The sequence below is a fragment of the Ictidomys tridecemlineatus genome, chromosome 8 (genome assembly GCF_052094955.1).
Source record: "Ictidomys tridecemlineatus isolate mIctTri1 chromosome 8, mIctTri1.hap1, whole genome shotgun sequence".
NCBI classification, from domain to species: Eukaryota; Metazoa; Chordata; class Mammalia; order Rodentia; family Sciuridae; genus Ictidomys; species Ictidomys tridecemlineatus.
In genome coordinates this window covers 154253852-154281082 of record NC_135484.1, presented here as the reverse complement: position 1 = coordinate 154281082, position 27231 = coordinate 154253852, and the positions used below count along the sequence as shown (strand labels likewise).

The window sequence follows — 27231 nt, the reverse complement described above, 5'->3', positions numbered from 1 at the left end:
TATTCACAAACAAAAATGTTTTTCTCTTACATGGACAAAACATCTGGGGTGTTTTGCAACCTACCTTCTATATTTTCTTCTAACAGTTTAAAATTTTGAATCCTTCATGTTCAAATTTTTATCCATCTGGAATGGGTTGTCTCTCAATCGTGGTTCTCCCCACCTGGGCGTTGGTTCCACTCGTTGTCCCTCTGTCCCTCCCAGTCTGCAGGGCACATCTTTCCTCCAGCAGATGACCTTGTGGGGGGTCTGGTTTGGGTTTCTCTGCACGTTGGCTGCTGTGGTGCTACAACATAGTAGTCGTTATGAAGTCAGCCTCGCCATTCCCTGTTTAGTGAACATCTTGACGGCTGCATTTTAGGGAATGAGTGAAACTTCTGGGTCAGAGTTATGTGTGTTGACAGGTGTTTGAAACATTAGAGATAAATTATCAACCACTTTTTTATTTGAGGATTTTCTCATGTGGACTTGTGGAAAGTTTCTGATATAAGAGCCTAAGGAACTTCAAAAAGTTATTATTAAAATATTTCTCTATCACTTTAATTACTTATTAGTATGACATTTATGCATGATGAAATGGGAGTTTGGACCTTGGCTGGAGAGAGCGGGTGGGCCGCGGGAGAGGAGGCCCAGGAGGCGCAGGCCAAGCGCACCTCCCTGAAGGTGCTTCTTGGTCCTCATCCCCACATTCCAGTTCGCCCACCTAGCCCTTACCACTGCCCAGCCACCGTCGTCCCCCGGGAGGATGGAGTGGCCCTTTGGGATGTCCCATTCTCCACTTTCCAACTAATTCCATCAGTCAGTACAGGAGGGTCCATGCTGGTTTCTCTTGGTGGACTGAGCATCACTTTGTAAAGTGTTGAGTCCCAACCTTACCTCGAAGAGTGTCCTGAAAACACTCATCATAAGCTTCTGGAAAAGGGTTGAAAAACTATAGGAGCTTCCTAGCTGAAAACCCACGAGCGGTTCGCTGTCCCCCAGTGCTGCAGACTGAAGGCAGAACTTGCCTCGGACGCCGTCCTTCTCAGTCTCAGCTGTGGAGAGCAGCTGCTCTGGCCGAGGGTCCTCCCCACCCAGCATCCCAGAGGCAAGGGAAGCCCATAATCTAACATGAGAAGAGAAACAAAGATGAGCCAACAGGAGCAAAAGCAGGAAAAGCATCCCTGAGTCCGTGTGCTTCTTTAAACTTCATCCTCCATTTCCGTTTGCCTGTTCTGAGCCGTTCTGGAGACTGTGACCAGGAGAGCTGAGCTGGCCACTCACGTCCAGGTGTGCAGGCTCTGCAGAGTCACAGCCTCCTCTCCTTCTGTAGGTTGACCGTCACCGACTCTGATGGAGCCACCAACTCCACCACGGCCACCCTGATCGTCAGCAGTGCTGTGGACCACCCACCTGTGGCCAACGCAGGCCCAAATCAGACCATGACCTTGCCCCAGAACTCCGTCACTTTGAACGGAAACCAGAGCAGTGATGACCACCAGATCGTCCTCTATGAGTGGTCCCTGGACCCCAGCAGTGGGAGCAAAGAGGTGGCCATGCAGGCACGTTCTCCACCTGCTCCTGACTCTGGGTTGTCTGTCCGTATCGCCCATCTCTATTGTCTCTCTGTATCTATCTCTATTGTCCATTTCTATCATCTACATCGTCCACCCTTATCAACTACAGCATCTGTCTGTGTCACCTGTCACTACCATCTATCTATCTACCTTACTCCCCCATCCATCCATCCTTCCTTCCATATTTTATTTCTACCAACTGAGTCTTGGTTTGGGGAAGGGGCAGTTAGATCCAGAAAGTCTGCTTTCATAAGTGTGTCTGTTAGACTACTGCACTGATAGAGGAGCACCTAAGCTCCCAACCCTTCCAAGTTCGCAGCCTTTCCTCTCAACCAAGCTGTCCTGTGTTGATGACTGGATCTTGAGGCTAATTCGGGTTCAGTTTCCAGTACTGGCCCAGAAAAGAAAAGGAAGAATGGGCTATTTTATATTTCCTTGGTTAAGAGATTTTCCCAAATTTTCTTTAACGTAATTATTGAGCCTTCTGTGCCCAAAGCTAATCCCTCAGAATCCACCCCCCACCCTGGACGTGTAGTGGAGGGAAGTTACGCGGCTGGGTCCCCGAGTGAGTCTGGCTCTCCATAGCAGTGCGGTGGCTGCACACCCCTCTCTCCCTGCCCAGAGACTGTCCACAGGAACATGTTATTGCCACATGGTTAATTAAGATGTCCAAAGGCACGAGGTTCGTACCCACTGGGGCCACCACCAAGTCGAGTTCTGAGAACCAGACCCTTTGCAGGGCCTGAAAACCACACCAGGCAGCCTGCTGAGGCTGTGTGGCAGACTGGGGAAGGCGCCGGTTCTGCAGAGTTTCTTTGTAGACACTTTGCTCAGGCAGGCCCATGGTCTGCTCAGTTCCCGTGTGCATGAGCATCCCTCTGACCATATCAATTTTGAGGCAGGTACTAGAAGTTATGCTTTTTCTGTTGAAATTTTCAGAGAAATGTGCTTGGTCTGTTTAGTTAAAGTAAAGGGTCTGTGGGGGAGCCCAGAGGCAGGGCATGGGCTTGGCGTCCACAAGGCCCTGCGTGCGTTGATCCCTAGCACCAGAGGGGGAAAATAGAGGAAAGCATTTTCTTTTAAAATTCTTAAGTATTTATGCATTTCAAATTTCAGAATATCATTCCTTGTGATAACACAATTGATACTGTATCAACTTTCTTTATCAATTTTCCACTAAAACCTTAAGAAATATAGACACATTTATATTTAGGCATTTCTGGGGTATTTAAAATTAAATAAATTGAAATAGGATTAAAGTTAAAATTCTTTCCTGATGCCATGAACTGCAAATGTAAGAATAACTGAAACTATTACTAGCGACAACACAGCAGCATGCACATGCTAAGCACCTGCTCTACCACAAAAGGACTTTCACCTGCAGGCACCGAGTGTGGCTGAGAGCATGCCTTTTGAAAAACGGTGTTGCTTTTGTTTGTTTATGTTTTTTGCCTTAATGTTAAAATTTATTTTTTAAAATTTATTTTATATATTTATTTTTTATGTGGTGCTGAGGAACAAACTCAGGGCCTCGCATGCACTAGACGAGCGCTCTACTGCTGAGCCACAACCCCAGCCCCCAGATTTATTTTTGATTGCAAAAGTAATATATGAATTGCTTCTTACAGGAAAAAAATTAAAAATCAGTTCAAATAAACTCTGATAAGGTGAAAATGTATATTGACTACCACTCTCTTCCAGGTCCCCTATTAGAGGCAATTTCTTTGATAAGTTTAGTGAGTGCACTTCCAGAATCTTCTCTATGTGTTTGTATGTGTGTGTTTGTGTAGCGATAACTATCACAGTGTGTACAATGTCTTTTTGTTTGTTTGTTTAATATGTCTTTACATTTTTCGTTTTAAAAATTTAAAGTTGCCTCATTCTTTTAAATTTCTTCTGTTTGACTGGTGGGTATGGAACCCAGGGCCTGGAACATGCTAAGCACTTGCTCTACCACTGAGCCACAGCCCAGCCCTGAGGATCTCTCTTCTAAGCTTGCATTCCATGGTGCATTGCAGTGGCCTTGGCCACTCCCTAGTTGGTGGGCAGTGGTTTGCTTCCCTTGTGTTGCTGTTGCACCGTGCTTGGTCAGCCCCTGGGGTGAGCCTCCTGTGCATTTCCCTGGTGTAGATGCTGAGAATTGCTGGGGAAGAATGTGCCCGCTGTGCATCCTGATGGACGTTGCCTCTTGGGCTATATTCACCTAATTCCTTCACTGCTCTGAGGATACACGGTGGGCTACACCTTCCATTTTCCTGGGTTCATATACCTTTCATATTTTCTGAATTAGGTAAAATCATGAGTTTGCATATGTCACACTATTTACTAGTGCTTCTTTACTATTTCTCTTTGTTTTTGTTTTTGCATTTGCTGCTGCTTAGGGAGCACAGACCCCGTACCTTCATCTGTCCACTCTGCAGGAAGGAGAGTACACCTTCCGGCTGCTAGTGACAGACTCCGCCGGTCAGCAGTCCACTGCTGTGGTCGCTGTGATTGTCCAGCCTGGTAGGTGACATGGAAATGAGATCTGGCCCCCGGGATGAAAGCAGGAACAGTAACTGGGCTCCTGGGCTTAGGTTGTGACCAATTGGGCAGGAAAGTCTCTACACCTCGCTGCCGTCAGGTCCAGGCTGGGAGCTGACGCTGCTCGGAGAACCGGTTTTCTTTCAAGGTTCAGAATCTTGTCTTGATTATATCTCTAAACCGCGGTACAACATGATTGGGACTTAGCAGGGGACAACAGGGTCTGCAGGAGCCCAAGGACGGGCACCAGTGGGGGGCAATATCTGCAGAGGCTTTCACCACAAAAAATTGATAAATGAGGCGATTTGTCTGATGTAAACATGAGGCAGCGCACACACGCATGGAACGTTCTATGGTACCCGTTATCAAGTACCACTTTTATGTTTTTATGTATCAGATAAATGTTTAGAACAATAAGTCAGAGGATGGCAGCCTTCCGGCAGAGATGGGACCTTTTCACACGGTTTCTGCACTTCTAGGAAACAACAGGCCTCCCACGGCCGTGGCCGGCCCCGACGAGGAGCTGGTCTTCCCAGTGCAAAGTGCCACCCTGGATGGGAGCGGGAGCAGTGACGACCACGGCATCGTCCACTACCACTGGGAGCACATTGGGTGGGTGTCCAGCCACCCCACCACTCTAGGGGTTACAACCATGCTGAGGGACAGTGTCCCCTCCCTGGAGGACCAGCACTAGACGGCCAGTCAGGACTTGAGCAGGCTTCTAGAAGTAACTGGGCATGGTTGGCTGAAGAGTGCACCAAGTGCAGACAGACAAGATGGACAGAGACTGCAGGGCGTGGGGCCCAGGGCAGGTGGCAGGGCTGTCCTGGTGTGAGGTGAACTGTGGATGGAAGAAGCTCAGGGGGGCCTGGGGGAGCCCTGTCTGCGCCCCACCACCCTGCGCAGACTGGAGGCCACGGAAGTTCAGAGCGCAATATGACTCGGCATCTCCTGAGCTTCACACGCTCCATGTCCTAGACGTCTACGCGACGTTTTATGAGCCTAATTAAGAATGTTACTCACATTTTGAAGCTGAAAACCTAAGACGCACAAGGACTGGTAAGATCACATGGCCTCAGGTTGCCAAGGCAGGAGGAGAAGGAGCTGGGCTCAACCTAGGTCTTCTGAGAACCAAGCCTCCCTCTTAATGTACCGCGTAATGCCTCTCTTAGGACATCCACCATCTGGTTCACCCTCCTCCGTGCACTCCCTAAAGATGGATGAGGGTTTTGACCCAATTTTATTACGAAAAGAAAGGGGTAGTTTCTAAGATTCTGTTTCCAAGGCTAGATCATTTCACTGGCAGCTAATTAAAATAAAAACCAAGAATAGGGATCTTCTTCCAGGAGCTGTGGTGGTTGATGATGAGGCTTACCTGGAGAGTACCAGGGACGCAGGGTCACCATAGGATCCTCTGGGTGTGCACATTGCCCTGAAGCGGCAGCGTTTGTGGGGCAGCCACACTCTTGCCTGAGCGCCCCACGCCCTCCCTGTGTTCTCCACTGTCTTGGTTTACAGAGGCCCCAGTGCAGTGGAGATGGAGAACGTGGACAGGGCTGTGGCCACCGTCACGGGGCTGCAGGTGGTTACCCACCTCTTCCGCCTCACAGTGGCAGACCAGCAGGGGCTGAGCAGCACGTCCACCCTGACTCTGGCAGTGAAGAAGGGTGAGTAGACCACCGGCCTGCGTTTGTGTCCAGCAGGACCCTGGGCCCCGCTGGGTCGAGGTGTCGGTGTGTGCCCACTCCCTCCTTCCCAGCAGAGGCCACTCTGGGCCAGCAGGGCCAGCCTCGGAGCCGCACAGCTCTCCCCAAGCTCTGTGCAAGGAAGCACCTTTCCTTTTCCTTAGTGTACCTTGTGACAGTTCCACTCTCCTTCAGGGACCGTGGCGACCGCATCTGGAGATGTGGCCACACTCTGCTCTCTGTGGGAGTTGGGCCCAGAGGTGCTCCCAGCCTCTCGCTGTTACCTGCTCTGGGCTCTGTTCTCTTGCCTGCCTCCCGTGGTCCTGAGGGCTCGGGCCCTTTGCTTCAGCCATTTCTTCATCCTCTCTGTAAAGCAGTGCTGGACTCGTGGCAGTCACAAATGTAGGTTAGTTGGAAGGACTAAAGTGGACGATTGTGACGTGTTTAAGCACAGAGGAAGGAGAGCATGGCTGGCGGAAAGGTGCACATGTGGTATGGGAAGGGCCAGGGCGTGGGGCTGTGGGGACAGCTGCTGGGGCCTGGGTGCACTGCCACCTGTCATGCCTAGCAGCTGGCAGGTAGTGAGGCTGGAGCAGGTTCATCAGCCGAGTGATACAGAGCTGGATTTCTAAAGGCATCTTAGTGTAGATACTTCTAACCACACACAAAAGCAGAATAGCCCTAAGGCCCCTCGTGTGCCACGGGCACCTCCCACGGCTAGCACTGCTTTGCTGGTCTTGTTCCTCTGATCAATTCGCCGCAGCTGAGTCTATTTTGATTGGCGTGTTTGAAAGCAAACCCTAGCACCATGTCATTTCAACTCTAAGACGTGGATTTCTAGGAAGATGACACGACTGGGGTGTAGCTCAGGGGTGAAGCGTGAGCACCAGGTGTTTGGCTCCATCCCAGCATCATTTAATATACATACATAAAAGAGCAGGCGGGAGGAGGTGGGGGTGTGGAGTCATCTGGGCAGGAGGTGACGGGAGCCTTCCTGGAGGCCAAGAAGGTGAGAAGAGGGAGAGAAGGGGCACAAGGGGAAGACCCTGGGGGCGTGTGTTCTCAGGACTTAGAATGCACCTGAGGGTAAGAGAGGTGGCATGACGCTGGGAAGGATGGCAGTGACGGCACCAAGATGCGTGACTTTGGCATGTGGGTGGGTGATGAGGGAGACCGCATTCACAGAAGAGCAGCAGTAGGTTTTAAATGCAGATTTGGACATTTTGAGTTGGTGACAATGACATGTCTGGGCAGGGTTCAGGGAGCGTATAACTGGAGTTCAAGAGCACAGACCAAGGGAAGTGCTGGACCTGCCACGGACCTACTTGGGACCTCGGTGTTGTTTTCTACAGGACTTGGGCTCGGTTGATGCCTGTTTGTCTCTATTCTTCAGCTCCTTCCCCCTTTTTCACTGTGGAATTAAGTTTTTCTGTGTCTTTTGTGTGTGTGTGTGTGTGTGTGTGTGTGTGTGTGTGTGTGGTGCTGGGGATTGACCCTGGGGCCTTGTGCATACCAGGCGAGTGCTCTACCTCTGAGCCCCATCCTCCTCCTAGAATTGAGCCTCCTTATGTGAACCTCGCTCCCTCCCCATGTCCCACCCCTCATGGAATGTGGTAGATGAGATCCTCTTTTTTTGTCCTGGGGATCAAGCCAGGACCTGTGTGTGCTGGGCAAGCACTCTGCCCCGAGTCCCATCTCACTTACGGAAGCGGGAAGCCTGGGAATGGGACCAGTTGTCTCTGCTGCAGTCTCCAGCCTGGGGATCAGGGATATTAACAACCCATTGGGCTCCATCCTTGGCCTCCTGTCACGATGGGCAAAAGGTACAACTTATGCAGTCGGGGGGGGGGGAATAAAGAATGTCCACACACTTCTGCCCCTTTCAATGCTTTATGCACTCAGATCACTCAATACAGTTTCACTCTACAGGTTCTTAATCAAGAAAATGGCAATCCTAAATGCTGGGCACTGCGTAGACATAATCAATTCACAGCAACAAGTCTAGATTGATTAATTCACAGCAAACGATTCTAGACTAACTAATTCTAAGCACTGCAAACACACTTGATCATGACAGGCTGGTGACAGGCACTCCCTCTGCGTGCCAAGTTCAAGTGTCAGATCAGAAGTCTCAGCCCCAGGCCCTAAGTCCAGCAGATGCCCACTCACTCAGACCTCAGCGATCAGTCAGGAACCGAGAGGCAGGCTTCTCCTGGGGTGGAGCTGACGGCTGGCTGGGGAGACGGTCATGGGAGAAGTCCTTTTCTCACCAGAGTCAGGAGGCTGCTGTGCAGTTTGAGAGGTGAGAACCACGCAGAGGATCAGGCGGAGGGGAAGAGCTGGGAGGTCAGTCCAGGTCCTCAGCAGGCTCTCAGGCTTGTGTGCGTCAGTGTCGGCTGGCTGGACGTCTGCTCATGTGCTCCATCACTTAGACTGAATTTGGGGGCATCCGACCACCCTTTTAATCCTGCCACCGGGTTTCTCAGTGATGTCATTTGCCCTGGTGTTAAGGCATCTGGTCTGGAGGTCCTCACCCTGATTCTCCTGCCTCTCCCCCTTATTGGGACAAGGAGAACATGACAGAGACTTCGTGCTGAGCTTGTCAGGGTGGGGAGAAGTGACTTGTTCATGTCAGGGCTGTGCCTCATGCCCATACCGAAGGGCTCCGTAGGCACCTGGTGAGACCGCAGGTTTCAAAGTGGAGTTTTTAAATGGAGTTGCTTAGGCTCAGACCCCCTCACCCTGTTTTCTGCTGCTGCCTTTGGGGAGGAGACTCTGGAGCCCTCTGAACAAGCGGAGTTCGCCCTGCAGCGGCCTCCTCTCCAGACCAGCCCTGTGCCTCTGGTGGCACCCGTCCCTGCTGGTGCCCCGGCCCTCTTTCCTGGGGTATTAAATCAGAAATGGCTCTATGCTGTCTCATTTCTATCTGACACCTCATCAGAGGAGGGAAGGGCTGATCACTTTCTACCAGTTTGATAATACTAAAAAATCCAGATATTTCTGTAGCCCGACGGTGTGGACCAGTAAAAGATGACCCAGGGTGGATTTACTTTGTTTTTATTTTGATTTCTTGGCTGTGTCTTGAACCTAGTAGGCAAGACCTCTACCACTGACCTATACCCCTAGAGTGTGTTTTAAATAAAAATGTTTTTACTTTCTGGACCCTGAACATTGTAAGATCAATGTTTCTCTCTTTTTAAAAAGAGAAGTAACCGATTATTACATATACTAGAAAAGTTCCCAGTGTCCAGGCTGCCACCTGCCCTTTTCACCCCAATCTTAAACAGCTAAGCACAGAGTTGTAAGAAAGTCTATATATTGCCTTGCAGGTATTTGGAGCAGAAAATAATGTCATTTAAGTATTTAAAATCTGCATCTCTGCAAGAGGGAACAGTTGTGGGTATTTTATGACCTGCTTTCTATCACCAGCATTTTAAATCCATGTCTCTGCTTATTTTTTGCTGTACTTGACATAGAAAGTAACAGTCCTCCCAGAGCCCGGGCTGGTGGCAGGCACGTTCTCGTCCTTCCCAATAGTTCCATTACTTTGGATGGTTCGTGGTCTACCGACGACCAAGGCATTGTGTCCTATCTGTGGGTGCGGGATGGCCAGAGTCCTGCCGCGGGGGTGAGTACCTTGAATGCCAGCTGAGTGCCTGTTTGTGATGTGTCTGTGCCAGTTGCTTGGGCCACTACAGCAGCACACTGGGGCCCGGTGGCTTGGCCAACAGGAATCCACTTCCTGCTGCTCTGGAGGGTGGGAAGATGAGACCAGGCGCCGGCCAGTTCAGGTTCTCTTGCTGACTAGTCCACGGCTGCCTTCTCACTGTGTCTTCACGTGGCAGGGAGCGAGGAGGGGAGGCACAAGCCCTGCATCTCTTCTCAGCAGGACACTGATCATATCTAATCAGGGCCCCACCCTAGGACCTCCTTTCACCTTGATTACCTCCTTGTGGGTCCTGCCTTTGGGCACCGTCACATGGTGGTCAGGGCTTCCACAGGTGAGGTTTGGGGGACACAGTCTGTAGCAGTGTTCATATCATGGCCTCATCTCCCTGCTAAGGGGCTTGGTCTAAGTTTGAATGCCCCAGGGCCTGCTGTTGGATCCTGAAATCCTTTCCGCCCCTCCCTGACCACACCCTGGCTGGGGAGCAGAGCAGAGCCTGGAGCACTTGGAAGCCAAGTCTCTTGAGGGCATCTTCTTGCTCTTCCCTGTCATTGCTATTGGGTCCAAGTAGATTCTTCCTCTTCCTTATGTCATTATCAGACATGTCACAAGCCGGGATGGCCGATCCCCTCCGCAGGGGAGGAGGGAGCCTTGGCTCTGGTCAGCTAGCCTGTCCCTCTGCCTACAAGACCATCCAGGACGCAGCTTCTGGGGCACTTTCCCACAGCCCCTGTGCCTCCTGGGCTTAGGGCTGGGCATCTTCCTTCCTGCCCTTGCCGGGGACTGCAAACCTTCTCTGGAGAAGTACGGAAGGTGTGGTCACAGGGAGGGAGAGCGCTCCACGTTTCCCCAGCCCCTCTGGAATGCCCTCTGCCCAGCTGTGGTGGGTCTCCTGGGCTTGTCTTCCTCTCCTCCGAGCCCCTGCCTTCTTGTGCATCCTTTCCCGTCAGCAAGTTCAGAGCTGGGAATCTGGAGAGTCTGTTCTAATCCTTCGGACCACCGAGGCCCACAGAGCAGTGACGTTTCTCCCAGGGTTTTGGTCTGAGGAGAACATGTCGTGCTGGGAGGGAGCCCAGGATGAGAGTGTTATAAGGCAGATATGTTAAATAAGACCCAGGAAACCCAGGCCTTGCCCCTGGGGTCCTCGCCCTGGTTAGGGTCTTTCCCTCTCTTGGACAGAATCACTCATTTGCTAATTCCTGGAAAGTGCTTGGGCCCTGGAAATCCTGCCTTGGACTTTGTGCCCTGGAGCCGTGTGGGGAGGAGAGCCGAGGGACGCTCCCAGCCCAGCCGGCCTGCCCCCTCCTCAGCCTGACCTGGCTCATCCCGTGGGTGAGGGTGCTCGGGCTTGGGATCAGAAACCCGGGGTTGACAGCTGCCCTGTGCATCCTGTTACTTCGCAGGATGTCATCGATGGCTCTGACCACAGTGTGGCCCTGCAGCTCACCAATCTGGTGGAGGGGGTCTACACTTTCCGCTTGAGAGTCACCGACAGCCAGGGGACGTCGGACATGGACACGGCCACTGTGGAGGTGCGGCCAGGTGGGTTCACAGACTGAGGAGCTGCCCAGGCACGGTCCAGCTGGCCAGCACCTGGGGATCTTCACAGGTGCAGCCGTGGTGGGGGCCTCCTGTGGCTGGAGTCAGCTCTCGGCCCGCTTCCTGCCCTTGTGATCCTCACTCCATCATCCAGCCCCGTAACTTGTTAAGGACACTGTAGCTGACAGCGAGATCATCTTCACACTTTTGTTTTCCTGCCAAGAGACAAAGACTTAATGTGTCGTGGATGCAGGGACGAGGGGCTGGGATGCCCGGGTGGGGGAGAGCTCACAAGGTGGCCACACTGACCCCCACTGTGGGTGGACAATGCTCAGGGCACGGGGTGGGGGTGGATTCTCTTTGGTCCTGGGCAAGCATGGGGGATGCTGACATCTCAGATTAGCGCAGAGGCTCAGGTATGCTGGGAAGAAAAAAAGACAACAAACAGGGATAAAACAGAGAAAGTACTCCCCATCGCGGCCTCTGTGGTGTCTGGAAGAACGTCCTAGAAGCTGGGTGTGGAAATCCGCCTCCAGGTGGAAAGCCCTGGGTCTCTCCTTCCAGACCCGAGGAGGGGTGGCCTGGTGGAGCTGACCCTGCAGGTGGAGGTCGGGCAGCTGACAGAGCAGCAGAAGGACGCCGTGGTGAGGCAGCTGGCCGTGCTGCTGGACGTGCTGGACTCGGACATCAAGGTCCAGCGGATCCAGGCGCACTCGGATCTCAGGTACCTCTTGTTGGCTGAGCTGTCCCAGCGCCGGAGCTGCGGACCCCGGAGGCCCGGACGGCGCTGTCGGGCTTCCTCCCTGCGCACGCCTCTTCTCAGCTTCCCTCTTCCCAGGGTTGGAGTGTGTGAGGCTGAGCTCCTGCCTTTTGTGTTTCCATGGGGTTCGTTTTGGTCTTCTTTTTTGGTACTGGAAATTGAACTCAGGGGCACTCAGTCACTGAGCCACGTCCTAGCCCTATTTTGTGTTTTATTTAGAGACAGGGTCTCACTGAGTTGCTTACCACCTCCCTGTTGCTGAGGCTGGCTTTGAACTCAAGATCCTCCTGTCTCAGCCTCCCCAGCAGCTGGGATTATAGGAGGCGGTCCCCGAGGAGCAGGGCTCACTGGGATTTGTTTTTAAATGTTTATCCGACTGAGTGGAGGGGAGGAGAGGAGGACTATGGGGGAAAAACCGCCATGCACAGTAATTCCATCAGCTCGTCCCCTTGGGCTAGTTTTCCATGGGACTGATATTTACTTAGAAAAGTGCCCAGTGAAACACATCCTAATTATTACTACTATCATTGTCATTGTGGTGACTTTGCGGTGCTGGGATTGAGCCCAGGACCTTGCGTGCTCGGCCAGCCTCTACCCCGAGCTCCTTCCCAGTCCTGTATGTATATATGGATGGATGGATGTGTGGATGTTTGGCAATGGAAGTTTAACCCAGGGGCTCTTTACCACTGAGCCACATCCCTAGCACTCCCACGCCTTTTTACATTTTTAAATTTTGACACAGGGTCTCATGATAAGTTGCTTAGGGCCTTGCTAAATGGATGAGGCTGGCTTTGAACCTGGGATCTTCCTGCCACAGCCCCCCTGCACCCCCACCAAGTGGCTGGGATTACAGGCATGGGGTGCCAGGCCCAGCCCTCAGGTTACTTTTTACAGAACTCTTTCTAAAACACAGCATACATTTCTCTTACTTAAAAAAGACCAAAAAGTACTGAGTCACAGACTTTCCTGGAAATCAGCAAAACCAAAAGTTGTTCCTTTGGCCAGTCAACAAAGTTTATAAAGATTGACCAAGAAAAACCCAGAGAAGGCTCAAATTGTTGAAGCCGGAATAAAAGAGGGGACATCCTTACAGAAATGGAAAGGACTTTACAGAGATGCTCTGAACGCACGCCAGCCCACCAGAGAATCTTGTGAAATCGAAAACCCTAGAAGGACATAAACAGCAAAAAAACTTACTGACAAGAAATGACAAGTCTAAGTAGACCCACGTGCAACAGGCGGAGACTGAAGAGTAACAAAGGTCCCCAAATGTCCCAGGACCAGCCGGCTTTCCCAGCAAACCCTGCAAAATGTTTAAAGGGTTAACAGAGCACTTCACAAGATTCACCCAAAATAGAAGCTGGGGAACATTTCCCAGTGGTGCTGTGAGGCCAGCTCCCCCCCAACCCTCAATCAGAAAAGGACGCCACAAGGAAAGAAAACTGTAGGCCGACCGCCCTTCCAGTGCAGAAGCACAAACTGGTGACAAAATACTGTCAAACTCAACTCAGCCCCTGGTGAGAAGATAGGCCAGGACCAGTATGCCTCACCCAGGATCACGGCCACTTCCATGCTCAAGGGCCAGCCTGTGACAGGCCACGCGAGTGCACAGAGCGCAAAGCCCAGCCACAGGCGCTGGAATGTGGGGACGAGTACATGGTGTACTTCATCCATGGCATACGTTAAGGGCTCTGAGTGGCAGGCCCTGCCCTGGTGCTAGGCACAGAGAGGGCGTGAGCGGCAGGCTGCTTACCCCGTAGGCACACCCTGGGCTTGAGGCCATGTGTGGCTGTCCCTGCACTTGCTCCACGGCCCACTCCTCGATTGGTCGCTGCAGGGATAGTTAGCAGCCATTGCACTGGTGGCTGCCTGTAATCTGCTTGGCTGCTGCCTGAGTTTATATCCATGGTAACTGTGCAATGAAATCAGACCTGCTTCCTGCTTGGTCCCCCGAGGTCTGGATTAGTGACTCCGCAGCCACACTCTCCTCTACCTGCTCCGTGGACCCCTTGCTGGATGAGAGAGCCCACTCACTGGAAGCCCAGTGCCTGCAAAAGAAACACTTGTGGTAGAACTGTGTCCCCAACACGGTTTAGCCAAGTGCTGACCCTGGTACCAACTCTGTGGGAAACTGAGCTGTTGCAGAAGTATGTAGTTAACTTAAGATTAGGTAGAATCAGGATAGGTGGCTCTCGATCCATGTGCCTGGTGTCCTCGTGAGAAGAGTGGAGACACGGGTACACAGGGAGCGCCACAGGACAGAGGGGTCAAGAGATACAGACAAATTTGTTGTATTTTTTCTTTTAAACAACATTCCTGGAAAGCTAACAGATCTGAATAGTCATTTCTCTGAAGATGTGCAAGTGGCCCATTAGCACGTGAAAAGACGCTCTTCATCATTAGCCACTAAGGAAATGCAATTAAAACCCCACCTTGGCACCACTCAGCACCCACTGGCCGACCAGGGCAGGGCAGGTGCTGGCAAGGACGTGGGTACCCTGGAACATCTGCATGGCACAGCCCTGTGGAAGGTCTGGTGTTCCTAAGGCTGCCGATCAGAGCTGCCATCGACCCGATGACTCCACTCACAGGTGTACACCCAGGAGAGGTGTGTATGAATACGCATAGCACCTAGTCATAGTAAAGACAAAGTGGAGAAACCTGAACGTTCACCAGCTGAGGAGTGGCTAAAACAGCGATCGAGCCGCACAGCAGATGCTGCAACGCGGCGAACTTTGAAAACACTGTGCTAAGTAGACAGCCAGACGCAGAGGATTACTGCATCGTGTGAGTCCATTTACACCAAGTGTCCAGAGTCCTCAAATCCCTTATAAAGAGAAAAGGCAGACCAGTCGTTTTCAGAGTGGGAGGAGGAGAGGGGAAATATCTGCGGATGGTCTGGGTCATCTTTTTAGGGTGAAGAGGCTGTTCTGGTTTAGACAGCGGTGATGGTGGTGCCAGTCTGTGAATGTACTGGAGGCCATTGCAGTTGGGCTTTAGAGGGATGGGGTTTAGCTTAGGGGTAGAGCATGTGCTTCGCATGTGCAAGGGCCAGGGTTCAATCCAGCACCAAAAACAAAGGAGGGGAGAAGGCAGACGCTCCTCGTGCGCGGTCTCCTCGCGTGTGCTGTGTCTGCTTGCACCTGTGCATCAGGCTACGCTGTGAGGCCTCTCCCAGCTGTACCTGGAGACCTAAGGGCCGTTATTTATGAAGAGAAGCGATTCCTGGCCGCCGGCGAGCCTGCCTCCCCGCCTAGCTCCCGACAGCATAGGCTGGTGGCCAGGCTGGCGGTGCCCCGTGGCCCTGCCTGACATGTACGTGTGGCTGTGCTCCGTGTCTCCTCTGCAGCACCACGCTCCTGTTCTATGTGCAGAGCGGGCCTCCCGCCCAGGTCCTCAGAGCCGCCGACGTGGCCCGAGCCCTGCACAGGCGGCTGTCGCGGGAGAAGGCCGACTTCTTGCTTTTCAAGGTCTTGAGGGTGGACACAGCAGGTATGTTGCATTCTGGAATCTTCTAAAAGAATCAGACTCGCCGGTGGTGGATATGATATGGCTTTCAGGCACAGGGAGAGGAGTGGGTGGGGACACCCAGGGACTTGTTCTGCACTTACTTCTCGGGCTGTTTCCTGCAGCACGCATCTGCCCACAGCCGTGTCTTAGAAGGAGATAGAGAGCAACAACAGGCGGGGTCTCTCTGTTTTTTTTTTTTTTTAGAGGGGGTCCTCTGTGTTGCCCAGGCTGGTCTTAAACTCCGGGGCTCACGCTCTTCCCTTGCCTCCGTCTCCCAAGTGTCAGGATGCAGGCACGTGCCGCTGGCCTGCCCGCGACACAGCTTCGGTGTGCCTCCCACGTGGACCCTGCTCTCAGTGCCTGCTGGCCACCCTCCAGGACACCCACTGGTCCACAGTCCACAGTCCTGTCTTCATCTCATGAGCAATATGAATGCACGTCACGCTGAAGTGGTCATTTCTGTGAGGGTCACAGGGACATGATAATATTTGGGCAGTAAGATTTATTTCCAACAAATTTATTTCCAACAAATTCTCCAATAAACTGTTATTGACTTTCTTCATTATAATGTAGAGTAACTTGATGTAACAATATCTTCTTTTTTTCTGGCTACAAAGTAATATTTATAGTTGTGGGAAACGTGGACTATCCAGAAGACACCGAGGAGGAAAGAATCTTCCAGATGGTGAAGTCTAGAATTCACACCACTCAGAGATGACTCATAATCTCTGCTATTTCTCTCCAGTTGCTCCATCTCTGTGAACATGTAATGCAATCAGGATGATTTGATGTCTGTCTTTGAGACCTGGGGATTGAGCCTGGGCCTCACTCATGCTAGGCAGCGCTCTACCACGGGCCGCACCATGAGCCGCACCCCCAGCCCCGCCGTCTGTTTTAACTGTGCTTTTAACTTCAGATATGGTCATTTTCTCAACTAACGCCTTTCAGCTTCCCGTTAGGGAGATGCTGGTGGCTGTGTGGCGAGCCTCCCTGGGCGTGATCTGCAGTCATGTGACCCGCCCTGTATCCATGGACTTTAGGGTTGATTTTCAATCATGTTACAATGCAGATGTTGTATCCAGGGAGCTCTGTGACATTCCCAGTCAGTCTCTCAGAATCCGCTTTCCTGGGCCAGAGGTGGCACGTGTTGGCTGTACGGTGTGGCTTCTCTGCCATTTGCTTCCTGATGAGGAGGTCGCAGGTCCTCGGTCCAACCCCACACGAGTGCTCAGGGCCTATGCTGCTGGGTGCCGAGCAGGGAAGCCAGGGCCTTCCCTGCGGCCCTCAGCGCCCCGCCCCTTGCAGGCTGCCTTCTGGAGTGTTCTGGCCACGGCCGCTGCGACCCCATCACCAAGCGCTGCTCCCAGCTGTGGATGGAGAACCTGATCCAGCGCTATGTCCGCGACGGGGAGAGCAACTGTGGTGAGTCCTGGCACTGAGGTGGCCGTGGCAAGGAGCTGCGGGGCCACCGTCCTATCCCAGAGTCCTCCCCAGGGCTGCCTTCTGGCTTATGCCTCCAACCTCCCCGGGAGGAGTGCTCTGCGCCAGAGCCGCTTGCCAACCCTGGCCGGCAGCTCTGAGAAGGGGCTGCTGTGGCCTCAGGCCACGTTTCCAGATTGCACCTCCCTTGGCTCCAGCTCAGGGGGACCTGCCTGAACTGGACCAGGATGGAGACCCAGCCCACTCCTCCGGGCTGTCCTCCAGGCAGGCACCCACCGTGGGAGCCAGGGCCTCAGCAGGCCGGGCTGGGTCCCTCCATCTACTCTGGGGAGAAAACCGTGTCCGATCAGTGGTCTTCCTCTAGGAGTAGATTTGTGGTTTTGATGGGAATGATGGGCTGAAAGAATGGTCAGAGCTGACGGCCGGATCACAGCCTGCCTCACATGGCACAAGCACGCAGAGCTGCCACCTGGGCCAGGATTCCAGGGAGAGCGTGTGACGTTCACCCCACTTTAACCCAGCTCGGCTTTGGCTCCCGCGGCTCCTCTGGTCCTCAACTGCTGGGCAGAGCCCTTGACGAGCGAGGGCCCAGGAGGAGGGAAGACGGGGCTGAAAGGTGTCTTCACTTGGCTTCATCAACACCACGCCAGGACCATTTCTGGGGGAGGGTTGTGATCTTGGGGTTCTGGAGGGACTCGGCTGATGGGCCGCAGTGTGTGTGGGAGGGACATTATGCTGCTTAATGGGTTGATTTGGTTATTTTAGGTCACTCGGTTCTCTAGTCAGCATCCATGAGTCCCTGGACCAATGGGCCGGAACAGGGCTGTCCTAGGTGTTGATTACTGACGTTCTGCCTTGCTACTCTGCGCTGCCTCAGAGATCACTGCAGCACACACCGGTGCTGTGTGCAAACAGCCCACAGTTCCTACCCCGGCTCTCTCGTTTTCCAGAGTGGAGCATATTCTATGTGACGGGGCTGGCTTGTGCTCTCCTAGTGCTGGCGGGAGGTGTGACGTGGCTGTGCATCTGCTGCTGTCTCAGGTACGTGCTGGTGCGCCTGTCCACGCAGAGCCAAGGTGCCTCCCTGGGCACCGTGTCTTGCCGTGGTGGGCTTGCTGAGGTGTCTTAAGTCGCGGACCTGTCTGACGGTCGCTTTTATGAAGACAAGCTAGTCCAAGAATTCGATGCACATCTGGCCCCAGGTGCAGGAGCCTGCAGAAGTGGATTAGTACTGGAGGCTGCCTCTCTTCTGAAGGCTGTCACTTTCCAGAGGGTCCAAGTTCTCCCTCAAATCCAGTGTTATCCTCACGCGCTCAGGTCACTTCCCCAGAGCAGAACCCTGGTGGCCTTAGAGGTCTCAGTGGAGAAGAGTTCTACAAGAAAACCGGTACAGACTTCTAGAAGAAGACTTCAGTTGTTATTGCATGAAACAACATCCTGATCCATATGAATCCCTTGTGTTTTTAGAGATTGAACCCAGGGCGCTTTACCCCTGAGCCACATCCCCACCCTCTTTATTTTTTATCTTGAGACAGGGCCTTGCTAAATGGCTGATGATCTTGCACTTTCTATCCTCCTGCCTCAGCCTCCCGAGTTGCTGGGATTAGAGGTGTGCACCACCAAGTCGGGCCTGAGTCTCTTCTAATCTAATATCACCAAAGAGAACCTCGAATTTGTTTTTCTTTCTTCTCTCCATGGGGTGCCTAGAAGCCCCTCAGCTCCTGGTTGTCTGAATCTCCCTGAGCCCTGCACTCGGCCCTCTGAGAGACTAGGGGGAAGTGGTCACCTAGTCCTTAGGAGCCTGCATGGGTCCGTTTTTCTATGAGTCTCTAAAAATGTGCTCCAAATGTGTGATAAAGAGTAGGTGAGTTAAGGTGGGCGCACGCCGTGATCCCAGTGGTTGGGGAGGCTGAGACCGGAGGATCACAAGTTCAAAGTCAATCTCATCAACTTAGCAAGGCGCTAAGCAACTCCGTGAAACTCTCTCTAAATAAAATACAAAATAGTGCTGAGGATGTGACTCACTGGTTGAGAGCCCCTGAGTTCAATCCTTAGTACAAAAAAAAAAAAAAAAAAGGTAGATGTACTAAAACTAACAGTTTCTTTTCAGCATTCGCTTCTACTCAAGTTTTACCTGTGCTCATGGCCCCATGGTAGGATGGTGAGGGAGAGCCAGGCCCAGGCCCAGGGAGAGGCTGAGGTCCATCTGGTTTTCCTGGTGCCACCTGGGATGGGGTCCCGTGCTGCTTGTGGCCCGCGGCTTTGGGTCCTGTGTATCAAGCGGATGGGGAGGGTGGTGACATGGCTAAGGCCTGTCTCGTGTCATCTTGTGTCATCTCGTGTAGTGCTCCCAGCAACCAGAGAAGAAAGGGACCATCCTTGTCCCCATTTTACAGGTCAGAACATGGAGGCACCGCAGTCTAGGAGAATTCTCAAAGCCAGAGCTAGGAGGTTCTAGCCTGAGGGTGAGAGGCCCATCTCTTATTCACCTCGAGATCAGAAAATTGAGATTACTCAAGGTAATCCAGACCAGAAATGCAGCAAAAGGACATGTCGACCTCACAAGCCCGCACTCTTTACCTACCTTGGCCTGGTTTCGATGTGTTTCAAACCGTCTTCCAGCCTGGTTGTCAGGCGCCGTGATACAGAGTGAATGTCTGACTTGTTGCTAAAGCAACGACTAAACTTGGGAACGTCCTGTAGTATAATTTCTGCTGTTTTTCCTTCTCTGATTGCCGGTTTGATTCCTGCATCTTTGACGTTCCGAGGTGCTAATGCTTTGGGGGAAGCTTGCTCACCAGGCTTCTCTCCTTAGTAAGGAAAAGCTCCCTGGACCTGTGGTTTTGGGGGCTGCTCTCGGGCTCCGTCCCTCAGAGCCCTTGGCTACAGGCCCAGGGCTGGCTCTCCCACTCCTGGCACATTCTCCTGCTACTCTCTGCAGGGGGCTTCTGCGAGGCCCGTGCCGGCCCTGCTGGGCTCCAGCTGCCCCGGGTCTCACAGTGCGGAGCCGAAGTGTCAACTCCTAACACCAGAGGCCAACACCTCCTCAGTGTCTGCTCCCCAGTGTCCCCAACCCTGGGTCCCAGTGACGGATCTGAGTTGAGCTTTTCATTGTTCCTTTCAGACAAAAAAGGACTAAAATAAGGAAGAAAACGAAGTACACCATCCTGGACAACATGGACGAACAGGAGAGAATGGAGCTGAGGCCCAAATACAGTAAGAAGCCCTGGCGGTGCCCGGGCCCCGCGCCGCCTCGCCAGGGTGTTTGCCAGGGTGTTTGCCAGGGAGGGAAACGGCTTAGGGGAGGAGGAAGCCGAGTGACCAGGGTGGAGCCTGCGATGGCAGCCAGCGCCTCTGTCCGGGGACCTGCCAATGGGAGCACTGTGGCCTTAGATAGTGCCATCTTGCAGAGAGCTTTAGGCCTCCATGGTGAGGGATGTGAAGTGTCATCAGTAGGCTCTGCCCAGGGACCCCAGGGCAAGGCTCCTTGGCACCCAGTGCCTGGCTCTGTTCCCTGTGGTGGCAGGAGGCACGACACAGTGTCCCCAGCTCCTGTGTGAACGCTCGTCGCTGTCGGCCTGCCAGACCAGAAATGCAGCAAAAGGACATGTCGCCCTCACAAGCCCGCGCTCTCCGGCAGCTGCATTAGCTCCGCTCAGGGCGCCCTGCGCGTGGGCCTCTCCTGCCCGCCTCAGTTGGCTTTGGGAGCTCAGTATTAACTGCGGCCTGCTTCCTGTGCCCTCTCTGGCCTCTGCGGCTGCTCGGCCGGGCGTCTGTGGATCTGCCATGACGCTGGCTTTCAGCTAAATTCATGCTCACACAGGGACATACTCACTTTCAAGGTCAAGAAATGCAAACGCTGCCCACTCTCAGTGCCTGCCCCCTGCATAGTCCCTGGGTTCCCTGGGATGGAGGGAAATGAACCTTCACCTACCTTTACAGGAGCCCAGCCTGAGGGCACATCAGACCCTGCAGTGCTGGGAGTCCTGTGGGAGCCTGAGGAAGCCTTAGGACAGAGGCCAGGATGCCTGGGTACACCGAGTGTAGTCAGAGGCTTTGGCAGCAAGAGCTTCACTGCAAGTACAGAGTAGTGTGCATTTATTGAGTGCCCACTGTTTACATTACATAGTTGACGTTGGAGGTGCTCCAGAGTGACTACACCTAAGAGCTCAGGGTCCTCTGGCTGCATTAGGTCACTGCTTCCCACTTGGAACACGCCCACCCCCTGGTGTCTCTGTCCTCCTGAGGCCCTTCTTACCCAGGTGCAGGACTCAGTCATTGGAGCTCACCTGGTCCCCAGCTCCAGCTGCCAGTCTCCGCACTGCCATCCCCTCCACCCTCGTTCAGACCCTCACGGTCTCACCTCTGAACGGTGTAATGACAAGGGCTGAACTGTGCTGGGTGCTTGCCGCGCACCTGACCCGTAGTTCTCATCCATCCACAGTCCCTAGACCACAGTTCCTCCTGGATGTGGGCAGCACATTGGGTGCCCGGTGAGGGCCAGCTCCTCCTGAAGGCACCCTCTCCCCGTAGCCTTGCACTGTGTGTAGGGGGGGTGGGGGTGGGGGTGAGGGGTGCCAGGGGAGCTCTCCAGTGCCTCCTTGATTGGGACTGTGACCCCATCTATCACCTCCCAAAGACACTGCCTCTCAGGGCCTTCTCCTTGGGCGTAGAGCGTTTCGAGGGGACGTAGCGTGGCGATCACAGCAGCCTCGTCTGCAGTCCCCCGGGCCTTTTCCTCTGTCCCGCAGCCTGTGCCTTTGCCACCGACTGCCTCTGCTGCGGGGTGAAGCCGGACTCCACGTCCTGCCCTGACTCGGTGCTTCTCTGGGAGGCCCCAGCTCCCACTCGCTATTTCCTTTGGCCGCGGTCTAGTCCTGAGTCTTTCTGGGTGCTGCCCGTAGTCCATGCCCCTGCTCTTCTCCCCAGCCAGATCCTCCCCTTGCCCAGCTCCCAGGCTAGACGGAAGGCCCCGGAGCAGTCGGGGGCGGGGTGGGGGCCACTCCTCTAGATTGAGGTCGGTGTTTATTTCTCGTCTGTGGCGCTGTCTGCTCACCTGTCTGTCTATTCCTTCTCTGAGAGCAAGGGTCACTCTCCTTCCTGTTCTGCTCCTCTGTTAACCCCAAGAACTCAAATCTGTTGAACTATACAGCAGTCGTGACGGCTCTCATTGAGGGCTCACTCTGCGGAGTGCTGGGCCTAGACATTCACAGCACTCTCTCACTTGATCCTCTCCATAAACCCAATTGATAGATGAGGAGAATGAAAGCCCAGAGAGGCTGGGTACCTTGCCCAGGGTCACACAGCTGGGAATTGCCAAAGCTCAGGTGTGACAGCAAGGTCCCTATTGCTGATCACTGGGAACCCCAAGCACTTGCTCTGCTGAAGGTTCAGGGGACACATCTACGCCCCTTCTGTGACCTGCACCCAGAATAGTGGAGCTGAATGTGCAGAACAGGGCTCCTCCTAGGAGGGGTGCTGCTCTCTGAGCCTCTGCTGCTTCTCCCTAGGCATCAAGCACCGGAGCACGGAGCACAACTCCAGCCTCATGGTGTCCGAGTCTGAGTTCGACAGCGAGCAGGACACCCTCTTCAGCCGGGAAGGGGTGGAGAGAGGGCCTCCCCGGGCGTCCAGGAACGGCTCCGTCAGGAACGGGGCTTCCTTCAGTTACTGCTCCAAGGACAGATAGTGCAGCAGCCGGAGATTGTGCAGGACCACCGTGGCCTGCACCTTCCAGCCCACTTGCCCTGCACACTGATCCTCTCCCAGGGGCCTGGTGTGCTTCTGTAGGAAGAGGCGGGGTTCTTGGGGTTGAGAATGGAACATGGCTCTTGTGACCCGGAAGCTCCTTAGCGGGCCTGAAGGCCGGGGAACTCCCAGGCTACGCGCGGGCGAGAGCTGTGTGTTTCCAAAGCTGGCCCTGTGCTGAGGCCCTTGTCCAGGTGCAGCTTCACACCTGTGTGTGTCTGTGGAACCTTGGAGAGCCTTCTGTGGCAGGCAGAAGCTCAGGAGCTGAGGACATGGAAAGGGGAGGCCCAACACCCAAGGCAGCACTTCACGTCGCCTCCTCCTTCTCTGAGAGAGAGCCGGCGCTGAGCCTGTCTCACCTGTCCTTGTCCACACGGTGGAATCACCAGCTCACTGAACATTGAGTCTCACTGCGGCCGGGCGTTTGGACTGCCCCAGATGGCGGTGACCACCCCGTGACCCGTGAGCCAAGGTCCTGAGATCCGGTCAGTCTTCATGCAGGTGGCAGGGTGCTGAGGTTCTGGGCCCCTGGGCACTTTCCATAATAACTGGACCTATAGTCACTTCACATGCTTAAAAGTGATACTTATTAAACAGTTTTTGGACCCAATCGATCTTATTTAAACAGCCGTTTCCTCCCACAGAGCAGCACCCAGAGCGTGACCTAGAGTTGGCTGTGGCCTGGCGGTCCTAGCCACCTGTGGTCCTGGGCAGGTCTGTGGAGTGGGGAGGCACAGGGTGTGGCACAGTGTGACAGCCAGCGCTGCCCTGTGGCTCAGGCTCTGGCCTGCCGCAGGTGGGGATGCCTCTGTCCACCCCGAGGAGAAGCAGGCCTCTGAGACCCTCAGGCAGGAGTGCGCGGTGTCCAGTCCTCCCGTGGCCGCACACGCCATCTAACCCTTTCCACCTCGCGGAGCATGACACGCGGTGGTCATGGCTTCTGCAGGTCGAGGTGTGATGACAAAGCCACACAAGCTCTCTCAGCATGGGGCTTTCTTTTTTTTCCTTCTAAGTCAAGAACTTTCACTCTTTACTTGAAGGAAGCATTTTGCGGGTTCTATTAGCATGTACAAATTGCCAGCCTCACTGTTCTTGTGCCTTGGGGCCATTGTTAAGTTAAACTAGGGGTTACCTTAACATACTAATGAGATGCTGTGACCATTGGTGTTGGCTGCTACCCAGTGACTACTGGGCAGGTAGCATATACTGCACGGACACAGTGGACACAGGGCGGCTCACTTCAGGCTGGATGGAGGGCAGCAGCATGCCATTTCACCATGCTGCTCAAAAGTGTGGATTGCTCATTTCTGATTTTTTTTTCAATATTTCCAGACTGCATTCGACCTCAGAAAGTGAAACCATGGGTGAGAGGGGACTCCTGTGTCACACTTCATGCAGAATAGTAGAACTAAAATGTACAGAAGTGTAATTTTACCTTTACAGTAATTTCTTGGTGTAGTGATTTCTTATGTTTATATTTTCTGTATAACTAGCAGGTTCAATACCATCTGTGTATTATAAGGAAATGCTTTTTACACCAGTATTCAGCATCATAGACTTAGATCTGCCCTACCCAGTGACAGGTCAAGTGGATCTTATGCCTAATTGGAAATCACTGGCACAGGAGACATCAGTCCAAGGGCGATGTCACAGAGCCTGGTAGGGGCCTTGCTGTGTCATGACACACGTCCATGGGCTCAGTGGACCCCTGCTGCCAACCTGGAAGGAGACAGTGCTGTTCTTGTGTTCAGAGAGCCCTTTGAAGGCCAGGAAGTTTGTTTCTGGCTTGCCCAAGGCCACAGTCGATTAAGCGGTGGGTCAGGAACTGAACGCAAAGGCCCACCTTCCACTGCACGGAGAAGCCCTGCCTGGCAGGGCGACTCCTGGGGGCCTCTGGGACTCATGAAAGTCCTCCTAGGACTGACGGGAAGCCCTCGTCCTATCAAGGGCTTGTCCAAGGACAACAGCCAGGGGACAGCTGGCCCACCCAGGCCTCCTGCGGGAGCTTTGCTGGGCCACTGCCCCCTGGAGCTGGCATGGCTGCTTCCACCCCTTCTGTCCTCGCCATCTCAGCCCCTGGGACCCTTCCACCCCTCTGTCCTCACCATCTCAGCCCCTGGGACCCTTCCACCCTTCTGTCCTCTCAGCCTGGCCGCTGGGACCCTTCCACCCCTCTGTCCTCACCATCTCAGCCCCTGGGACCCTTCCACCCCCTCTATCCTCTCAGCCTGGCCCCTGGGACCTTCCACCCCCTCTGTCCTCGCCATCTCAGCCTGGCCCCTGCGACCCTTCCACCCCTTCTGTCCTGGCCATCTCAGCCTGGCCTCTGGGACCCTTCCACCACAGAAGAATCTTGAATCTACGGGAAACCAAAGTAAACGTCACCAAAGTGACCAGAAAGCGGGTCCCTGTCATCCCTCCTAGAGGAGAGAGCACCAGGTGGGACGACCCCCTGCACGCTGTCTCCTGCTGCTCCTCACGAGGGTCCCAGGAGGCAGAGCGTCGTAGGAGCTGTGGGTGGGGAGAGAGCGGCTGCAGGGCTCGCAGGGTGACACGCTCACGAGTCGCAGCATGAGAGTGAACAAAGAGAAGGGCTGGAGGTGCAGCTCAGCCAGCACACACAGGACCTGGCCTCAGTCCCCAGCACTGCAGAACCAAGGGAGAAATCCTCACCCGAGAACAGGATTCACTCCCACCGCACCAAGAGGCTGAGCCTGTTAGCAGAACCTGTTAAAAGCACTCAGTGAGGTCAGACAAGTTATCACTGCACATGGGGACAGACACGCCCCCCTGGCAGGAGGGCAGGGCGAGAGGCCCTCTTTCCTATGTGACCAAGCTGTGGTGGACGGTTTTAAGTCTTGACTCTATTTTTTAAAATGCATAATCTCCCCAGTGCATTGACAAGATATTCCTTCTAACGTAACACTATTAAACGTCTTGCTAATTAAATAGAGGGGCCTCTCTTCTGTAAGCCTTATTTTTAGGGGAGATATATTTTCTTCAGGCTGCAGGCTTCCCTGGACAGGATGTCCAGCAACTGTGGGCAGCAGCTTGTTTTGTACATCCTGGGAGCCCAAGGGCATGGTTTTCTGTGTTTTCAAACAGCTGGGGAAAAAATACTTTGTATCACGCAAACTGTCTGAGGCTGGGCTGTGTCTGGAGACCCTCACGGAAACACCTCCACCCGCATTTGCTTACGCCGCTCTGTGCTATGGACAAGGCAAGAAGTCTTGGCAGAACAGTTTGCAAACTCTTAGAATATTCACTGTCTGACCTTCTACAGAGAAACAGAGCAAGAAAGCCCTGGCTGCAGTGCAGGACCCCTGCTTCTCCCACCCGGGGACAGGTTGGGAGGAGCTGGGGCCCCAGCCCGAGGCCGCGCTGCCATTGACGGCCGTCTGCCCCCTGCTGGCGAAGGCTGGCAGTGCCGGGGGTGGTGGTGAGATTCCGTGGCAGGTACTAACCTGCACTTGGATCAGTAACAAAGCTGGCTTTAAAAAACAGTGTATTGAGGCACAACACACTTGCAATAACCTGTGCTTACTTAAGGCTTGTGATTTGATAGGTTCTGCAGTACGTGCACACCTGTGGATCCAACACGACCGTCCAGCCAAGGAGCAGATATGTCCACTCCCGAAAGTTTTCTTATGGACTTTGCAATCCCTCCCTCCCCTAGACATCAATACAGATTAGCTTGAATGTTCTAGAGTTTCCTATAAAATAGAGTCATACTGTGTGTACCCAAATTTTAAAAAATCTTTTTTGTCATATTTATCTTTTAGTTATGGTGAACACAGTCTTATTTCACTTTATGTGGTGCTGAGGATCAAACCCAGTGCCTCATGCACGGTGAGTGAGTGCTCTATGTAGGTGGGCAAACGAAGGGCCCCTAGGCCACTGTCCACCCTGCTAGGAGCTCTGGGCAGTTCCCTGGGGATCAAACTGCTTTCTGTGTGTGTCCCAGAGAAGGCTTGGTCCCCAGCCTGTGTGTGTCCCGCTGAAGGCTTGGTCCCCAGCCTGTGGCACTATCTGGGGGGGCGTTTAGGAGGTGGGCCTGGTGGGGAAGTCACCGGGCCCCTTTCCCTCTCTGCACCTGGCCACTGGGTGAACGGCTTCCTTCCACTGGGCACTGCCGCCCTAACGGTGGCCTCACCACTGCGCAGAAGTAGCAGGCCAGACCGTGGACGGGCGCCTCTGAAACTGTGAGCCAAGATCCTTCCTCTTGTTGGTTACCCTGGGTGTTTGCCTCAGCAATGGAAGGCAGGTCGACACCCGCTCCTGGAACTGAAGGGGTGTTGACGTGGGTTGTCCAGGGCTCCTCCGGCTCCCAGGGGACGTTCTCTCCCGGTGCTCCAGGAGGCGGGGCCTGCAGGCCTGGAGGGGGACCCCTGTGACTAGGCTCTGCCCTCCAGGGTGGACCGCTCTGCACGTCTGCTCTAAAAGCCAGCTTGGGTAGGTCTCTTGTCATGTGATACCCAGCTGCCAGGAACTCTGCCCGCAGGGAGGGCCATCACCAGATGCAGCCCTTGACCTTGGACCAGACTTGGACCAGAGCCAAAATGAGCTATGCAATCTGTCCCATCTGTGGTGCTGTTTCTAGATCCGAAAACAGACCTCGGGCACTGTTAGTCACACACAGAGGTCACATGTGGACACCACGGGGTCCTGTGCTTTCCCCAACCCAAACCAGAAACAGCCCTTGAACAAGCGGTTGGTCGTGGGGTGTGTGGAAGACAGACGGGCGGATCCGGGCAGCACCTGACTTGCCGCGGGGTTCTCAGACCAGGTCAGCAAACATGCCCT

The 27231-nt window shown here is 53.8% G+C and overlaps 1 protein-coding gene across 1 annotated transcript in view; it reads left to right on the top strand.

Moving 5' to 3' along the window:
• Kiaa0319 (KIAA0319 ortholog) overlaps positions 1-25382 on the top strand; it is a 45650-nt gene extending 20268 nt beyond the window's left edge. Inside the window, 12 exon segments of the mRNA XM_078020607.1 lie at positions 1313-1541; positions 3938-4061; positions 4559-4691; positions 5598-5746; positions 9241-9392; positions 10835-10973; positions 11535-11694; positions 15080-15222; positions 16546-16662; positions 17631-17721; positions 19805-19896; positions 22191-25382. Coding sequence (XP_077876733.1) covers positions 1313-1541; positions 3938-4061; positions 4559-4691; positions 5598-5746; positions 9241-9392; positions 10835-10973; positions 11535-11694; positions 15080-15222; positions 16546-16662; positions 17631-17721; positions 19805-19896; positions 22191-22369 — 1708 coding nt within the window. The 3' untranslated portion in view covers positions 22370-25382.
• The last annotated feature ends 1849 nt before the right edge of the window (positions 25383-27231 follow it).